At 52.0% G+C, this 7,586-nt stretch overlaps 1 protein-coding gene across 3 annotated transcripts; it reads left to right on the top strand.

Annotated features, from left to right (window-relative positions):
• Positions 1–1,692: 1,692 nt before the first annotated feature.
• On the top strand, positions 1,693–5,974 carry TIFA (TRAF interacting protein with forkhead associated domain). 3 transcript variants are annotated; one of them, XM_036031704.1, is made up of 3 exons: positions 1,693–1,911; positions 2,960–2,966; positions 5,113–5,974. In XM_036031704.1, exon 3 carries the CDS (start codon positions 5,126–5,128, stop codon positions 5,681–5,683), a length of 558 nt encoding a protein of 185 aa, XP_035887597.1. In that variant the 5' UTR covers positions 1,693–1,911; positions 2,960–2,966; positions 5,113–5,125; the 3' UTR covers positions 5,684–5,974. The 3 variants fall into 3 exon arrangements, with proteins under 3 accessions (XP_035887597.1, XP_035887596.1, XP_028375318.1); XM_036031703.1 differs by having other exon boundaries at positions 5,101–5,974; XM_028519517.2 differs by lacking the exon at positions 2,960–2,966 and having other exon boundaries at positions 5,105–5,974.
• Positions 5,975–7,586: the final 1,612 nt, after the last annotated feature.

Raw genomic sequence — 7,586 nt, 5'->3', positions numbered from 1 at the left:
CCTTCCTTCCTTTCTCCCTAAAATTAGTAAAATCTTTAAAAAAATCCTCTGAGTATCTTCAGAAAACTCAGTAAATTAAAATTACAGAAAGAAATGGCCATATTTCCTCTTGGCTCTGGGCCTTCCAAGCTTTTAGACGTTTTCTGGGCCTTTTGTCAGTTTTCAGGAAGCTGGGGAAGCCACAGTTGCACAACTCTGCGCCTCAGGTTTTTCTTTTTTCTTTTTTTACTTTCTGATCTTTATTACTAATGTTTTGCCTCTAGAACTTCAGAGAACATTGAACTGAACAGCACGTGCATTTTTATTTTTATGCATTTTATTGATTATACTTTGTGATTGTCCCAGTGTTTCCCCCTTGCCGGGTCCACCCAGCAACCCGTCACTTGTTTCTGTGCCCGGGGCTGGAAAGGGAACGCGGGGTCAAGCAGCTGCCTCAGGGAACAGAAACTCCAAGCTTCTCGCTCAGCTCTTCCTCAGCTTTGCTCTTCCTCATCTTCCTTAGCGTTTTCAGTTTTGAGACCCATTTTGTTGAACCACTTGCCAGAGGCGGAAACGGATACTGAGATGAGGTTCTGATTTAGGATTGAAGGCTTATTTCAAAGTCTCATTTTGGGGCATTTGGTAAATCAAATACTTCATCCTAAAGGAAACAGGGAAAAACCCAGCAACATGAGTTTTAGCAATTGCTGCATTTTCTCTATTACTGTTACCAATAATAACACGTACTTGTCGGTCCTTTCCGGCATATGCATTGCCATATATTTCATTTCAAAGGTTAGAGATCAGAAATTCCAATTCCGATATCATTTTATTATATGAGTTTACTGATAGTCGAATGTCCTGTCTTCCTCCTGCTCCCCCCACCCCCGCCCTTTCTGCCGCCGAAAGCGGAGACTCCTGCTGTCCGTACGTCAGAGAAGCAGTAAGACACGTTGATGATTAACAACCGAGAGGACTGCTGCCTAACCGGAACCCGCGCCCCGGGCGGACACACCTTCCTTCCCCAGGCGGGACCCCTGACGGCACCGAACCCAGCTCGGCGAGTCCAGAGCTCAACTGCGCCCCCTCTCCGTCCCACCCGCCCCTGCCCTCCCCTCCCCTCCCCCTCCCCGAGGCAGCAGAGCTCCCCGTCCCCGAGGTCAGGGCGCTCCAGCTGTCCCCACTCCGCCCTTCCCTGCGGAGCCCCGGGCCCCGGGCGCTGCGTCAGCCTGGCTCCGGGCGGCGGGGGATCAGGTGCGGGCTCAGGTGCGGGCTCCTGGGCGGCTCGCAGTCTGCTCATCTGTCAGGGGACCTGCTCTCCTGCCTGGAACCCGGAGGAGGCCGAGCGCACCCGGCCCCTCGCTGCCGGGTGACCCGCTCCCTGCACCCCGTCCCAGGCCGACACTTGTTGCGGGGCGCGGGGCGGGGAGTCGCCCTAAGGTGCAGCGACTCCGATTACTCTCGAAGTCCAGCTCTCAAGTCACAGCCTCCCCGGAGGGCGCGCTCGCGTGGGGAGGTGCAGCCCAGCGGGTCCGAGCGCCGCAGCCGGGCCTGGGGCTCCGGGGGCGGGAGGGTCGGGGAGGGGTCGGACGCGGTGGGCGGGCGCTGACCCGAGCGGCCCGAGCGCGCGGCGGGGCGGGGCGGGGCGCCCAGGGAGATCGCCTCGGGGGCGGGGCGGAAGGGCCAGAGCCCGCCGGGGTCTCAGAGCTGCTCTGCGCTTCGCGAGGGCCGGGCTGGCAACGGCTGCGCGTTGGGAAGGAGAGGAATTCGTGGTTTCCCGGGACTTTCCCCGGCTTCGGTGGGGAGGAGGCGTGCCCATCCGTCCTCTGGTCCCCGAGCAGACCCTGGGAGCCGCCGGCCGGCCGGGGGTGAGGGAAGACGCTCCCCGAAGAAAGCGCCGCGTCTGCGCGCTCTCCGGCGAGCCCGCCGCGGTGAGTCCTGAGTCCCCTCCGCGCTGAGGCGCCTGCTGCCCCCCACCCCGGACCCCCCACGCGCGCAGAAGGGCGGCGACCCCGGGAACTGGCTCCTGCTCCTGTTTCCTCCCGGGAGCTGCGTGCTCTTCAGGGGGAGGAAAGCCGTGGGGAGGCCCCGGTGGAAGGGAAACTCTCAGAGGGGCACGCGCACCGCCCGGGACAAACTGTGTTCTTGCAGTCGGCCTCGCTTTAAAAAGCAAACGCTGAAAGCGCGAGGAATTGTCGGCATGCATGACCGCGCAGGGGCGCCCAGCTGTTCCACAGCGCGGACACCTGGCTCCTTTAACCAAAAATATCACTTTCCGCGCGCGACGGTTGAAGGCCGAGCCCCGTCTGCGGGGCGAGGATGGTGGTGTCTGCGCTGGCGTGGCGGGACCTCGAGCGGGAGGCTGGGGCGGGGCGGGGCGGGTGCCGGTGCCGAGCACCTGTGAGCCCCCCGAGCGCAGTCCGACGCCGACCCGGAGGCCCCAGGTGGGCGCGTTCGCGCGCCGTCCCGCGCCGGCCGCCGAGTCCCGCCTCCGCCGCGCGGGAACTCCGCGGCCCGCCTTCGGTGCGCGCTGGTTCGGAGGGCAGAGCCCCGCTCTGTGTCTGTTTACCTGCTCGCTGCAGTTGCGTGCCCACTGCTGACACCGTCACGGTGTTTTACAGCCTCTGCGTGTCAGGCGTCACGGTGTACAAAGTTACTGATACTCAGCTGATCTCCACCTTCACTGAATTCCGCAAAATCAGATGGTTCGGGGTTGCGTGAAGAAAATATTTGTGAAAATTTGAACAGATAGTAGGTGCACGTGGTACAAAGTTCAAAGGCACCGAGTGCGAGGGGTGCGGTGGGGAGTCTCCTTCCCGGACCCCAGGTCCCCTCTGCATGGGCGCCGCCGTCACCCCTGGAGAAGCTCATTAATGCACTTGTTTCTTTGGTAACTTAGGTCCGATTTGAAAAAGCTGCTTTTGAGCTCCAAAGATTGGTGTCTGCGTTCCTTGAGGTCAGAGACGGTGGTTTATCCAACCGTGGGGCTCCCCAACACCCTGCCCAGTTACCAGTGGGCACCAATAGTATCCACGAGCGCAGGCGGGGCCCCCGGTGGTAGCCGGGCGCCGCAGAGTCTGTTCCTGGTGGGAGACACAGGGCGCACCCCCGCAGCACCAGACTCTAGCCAGGCTCTTGCTGGTTCTGCGTCGCACACCTCCAAGGCTCCCGTGCTGCTGGTTATCCTAATTAGAGGAGCTTGAAGTCACAGTCCAGGTGGATTTACCAAGTCTACCGGTGTGTGCTGGTTCTTGCTGTCTTCGGTGTCGTAGTGATTTGCACCACAAAGCAGCCCATGATTTTGAGTCTCCTTTCGGCTTACAGCTTGGGTCTGCTTGAGCCATGCACTAGGATTCGATAATGTGCCAAAAAGTCGATTACAAAAGTAAATTTAGAATTAAAATATATTCCCAAACGAATAAAAAAGAAACTTGCTTAGCTATGTCACTCGTTGAATAAATTGATAGTTTGACTCTTAGCAGCATAACTTTGAGAAACAAGAAAATTGTATGTTAAAAGTAAATAGCAAGAACCATAGAAAGAAAACAAAGCATTCTGTGTTTTAAAACTAGCTCTGGTGTTCACATCCACTGTAGACGGCACACCGAAAACATTGAAGCTGCAGTCAGCCTCACCGGCAGCTGTGGATTCCCCAGCCCCGGATGCAGGATTAGACAATGCTTCCCCGTGCACCAGGTTAGCCGTCTCAGCCCAGCCTGTGACAAATGAGGTGCATTCACATGTGTGGATGTGGAAAAAATCAGGTGTTTGTGTTAGCAGTTGAAAAACACAGGGTCTGTCATGGCTGTTGTGTGAAGAATTTTTGCAAGAGTAAAAGCAACTTTTACAGCAGCTGACTCTAGAAGAGGAAACAAAGGATTATGGTGGAGGGACGATACTTTCTGTTGTTATTGTTATTTGTTACAGTTGCCTGGATTTTTTTTTCTTTTTGGCCTCCTCCACCTGGAGAAGGTACTTTTTAAAAAACCTTTTCTACTGTTGGAATTTTGTGATCATGTGTGTGTAATTCTTTTAAAGTAGTTTCTAAATGGTAGTTCAGTGTCAAAATAACCTCTCAGAGGTTTTAGGAACTAGCTCTCCTACTGTGTTATGTGCTCGACTCCACTGATTGTGAGAGGTCCGCGCAGAGAAGTGGGGGGGGGGGTGAGGGTGGGGGGGGGCGGGAAGCGGGCTGTGGTTGACAGATGTTTGTGCTGCTTGTGGTTAGTGACAGTTTATCTGCCCACTCATTAGGAACCACTGACAAAAATAAATAATCCAGTATGAGTAGAGGCCATATTTAGGGTTACTTAGAAGTATTTAGGAGGTTTTTAAAAGTTATGTAATGTTTAAATTTTAAAATCATAAGAGTAACCCTGTCTGGTGTGGCTCAGTGGATTGAGTGCCGTCCTTCGAACTGAAAGGTCACCAGTTCGAGTCCCAGTTAGTGCAAATGCCTGAGTTGTGCGCCAGGCATCTAATCAATTTATCTCTCCCAGATCGATGTTTCTCTCCCTCCCTTTCCCGCTCTATAAAAAAAAGTAAATAAATAAAGTCTTTTAAAAAATACTAAAAATCAGAAGAGTAAAATAAACTTTTTAATAATTTACTATTTTTAACCATTTACCTACTAAAATATAAATGAGGATAAAGGTAAATGTTGCAATTATTTATGGCTTTTAAATTCTTTCTTTAATCAAGTTTCACAATTCATATACATCTAATTATAACAGTTCATAAACTGCAGGTTTTATGTACACGTCTGTTGAGGGCATTCGAACCAAGGGGCTCTTTATTCCTGATTCCCTTTTTAAAGCACAGCTGTTGCAGTCACTCTGTTCGAGCGAGAAGGAGCCCACAAACCACTTTATTATCAACACTTACTCCAAGATTACCTGTATGGCCTTTTCCTCAAAATCGAAATGAAAAATAAAGAGGTAGGAAAAGGTAACACACCAGTTCACAGGGTTGGGATATGACTTCACATATGATTGAAAGTATCCCATGTATTCTTTTCTTAATGTAAAATCTAAATAAGTGCCTCTCAGAAGATGCTCACGACACTGTTAGATCCGAGCTCCCGCTGCTTGGCTTGGGGAAGGAACTAACGTGCCGCTGCACCTCTCGCAGGCCCTCTGCTGCCGACATGTCCAGTTTCGAGGACGCCGACACGGAAGAGACCCTGACTTGCCTCCGGGTCACCGCTTACCATCCGGGCCAGATGCAGACCGGGGTATTCCAATCAATAAGGTTTCATAACCGAGAGAAACGGCCCTCCTGCGAAGTGCTGAAATTTGGCCGGAATTCCAACGTCTGTCATTATATTTTTCAGGACAAACAGGTTTCCCGAGTTCAGTTTTCCCTGCAACTGTTTAAAAAGTTTGATAGCTCAGTTCTCTCTTTTGAAATTAAAAACATGAGCAAGAAGACCAGTCTGATTGTGGACAACAAGGAGCTGGGCTACCTAAATAAAATAGACCTGCCGTACAAGTGCATGGTCAGGTTTGGCGACTACCAGTTCCTGATAGAGAAGGAGGAGGGAGAGTCCCTGGAGTTCTTTGAGGTTCTGTTCATGATGTCTCCAAGATCGCTCTTGCAAGAAAACAACTGGCCAGCACAGACGCCCATTCCCGAGTATTCCAGCATTTCATCCTGTTCCACCGGAAGCACGTCTCCTATAGAAACTGATGAAAATGAACCATGAGCTCGGACAGCGAGAGGAGAATTGCTGATGGGGAGCTGTGCAGACACTCCCCTGGCTGTGTGTGTTAGTGTGATGCATTCCTGTCATGTTATGCTATCAGATTTGTGGTCTAGTGCTACCATTCTGAAGTCTGTTGTTTGTGTTAGACATGGGGTTGGTCACCTGCTGCATGCCTGCATGTGCCAAGGATAATCTTAAGTGTACATCTGTTGAAGGTTAATGTACAGAAAGTATTCTTTGTGATGAAGAGAGTGTTCTCAAATAAAGTTACGGTGTTTTCTTTTTATGCTTGATTGTAGTCCTATGTTTTGTTTTGTGAGAACCATCTCTTGGTCATATGATTTCACAGCAGCCACTGGTTTTCAAGGTCAAGGCTATGGGCAGTTGTTACTGGTGTTGCAGCCTGTTGGTACTCGTGGTACCAGAGTTCTGGGAAAGAGTGTATTGTGTTTTGGAGTGGTGTCTGTGCATCACTGTGGTTTTAATAGAGGAGCTTATTTGGGCAATAATATCTTGACTTTCTATTTTCTTTCTTTGGAATTGCAGTGTTTATTCCCAAGAATAAAGTTCTTGTCTATATTCAGCATCTAAAAACAATATTTTAAACATTTTAATGAACCACTGTGTTTAGTGTAAAATTATTTTCCAGTTTTCTTACCAAATTTTAAACTGATTTTTATGTACTATAGAATTTTAAATTCCACGAATTCAAAATGTTAACAGCACATCCGTGCACGCAATAAAATCAAAGCCTAATCCTCTGGCCATTCTCTCTGAAACTCCTTCCGAGGAAAGAACTGTCCTGGGACTGTGGTCAGGGCCAGTGTGGCCAGTGGGGGCTGTGCATGCAGACACCTGCAGCTCCGCCGCTCAAGCGTGTGGGGGCGGTGTCCTGCACCCACCCCTCCCCCGCAGGCCCACACCTGCCACCAGGACTGCCCAGGTGCTACATGACTGACCAGCCACCCAAAGAACCTGATCTCCCAATTCCAGCTCCACCCAAGGGTCCGCCTGGGTCCTCAGGTCACACTGAGTTATGGCTGCTCAGAGGGTGGGGGGTGCTGGAGACAAGGTGCTGCAGCTGAGCTGGGAAACTTCCGACGCGCCCCTTACCTGCTCATTTGTCCCGGCGGGCAGACTGCGCCGAGACCCGCGGTGGGGGCCCCTGAGGTGAGGGCTGTGCGGTGAGCGTGTCTCGGGCGCTTGCTGTGACCTCCGACTCCACCCCTCCTTTTGTCCCCACATCTGACCCAGTAGACAGTCTCGTGGGCTCCACTTCTAAGATTCATCTGCTCTGCGTTCCCACAGCCAGGCACAGGCCGCCCTCCGACAACCACCCCTGCACAGCAGCTGGAGCAAGTTTTCCAGAATGCCAGTGTGCTCACTCTGCATGCCGGCCTCCTAGTCCACACAGACTCAGACCTGCCCCGAGTGGTCTTTCCACGCTCAGAACAGGCCATACGCCCCTGCCTCACCCTGTGCCCGCTGGTCTCTGGGCTCACCTCTCGCTGCACAGGCCCCCTAACCGGGCTGGGCTGGGCAGGCTCCTGCCCAACAGCATCTCAGTTCAAATTGCATCTCCTCAGAGAAGACTCCCCGGCTTACCAACACCAGTCTTTGGGCCCCTTGCTACCCTCTATCCTATCATCTTCCATAGTTCCTAGTGATATTCTGTGGTTTCCTATGTGTATGTTCACTTGTTATTGTCTGTCACCAGAATGTAAACTAAAGAGCAGAAACTTGGTGTCTTTTTGCTGCCACATCCCCATCACCCTACCAGACACTGCAGATTCTTTGATATGTATTCTCTGGATAAATCAATGTCATTTCCAGTGTTTTTATCAATATGTAAAGAAAGTAATATCGTTTCTGCCCTGGCTGGTGTGGCTCAGTGGGTTAGGCA

The sequence above is a fragment of the Phyllostomus discolor genome, chromosome 8 (genome assembly GCF_004126475.2).
Source record: "Phyllostomus discolor isolate MPI-MPIP mPhyDis1 chromosome 8, mPhyDis1.pri.v3, whole genome shotgun sequence".
NCBI lineage: Eukaryota > Metazoa > Chordata > Mammalia > Chiroptera > Phyllostomidae > Phyllostomus > Phyllostomus discolor.
Note: the sequence above shows the minus strand (reverse complement) of the source record. Positions and strands in the feature narration are given on the sequence as shown.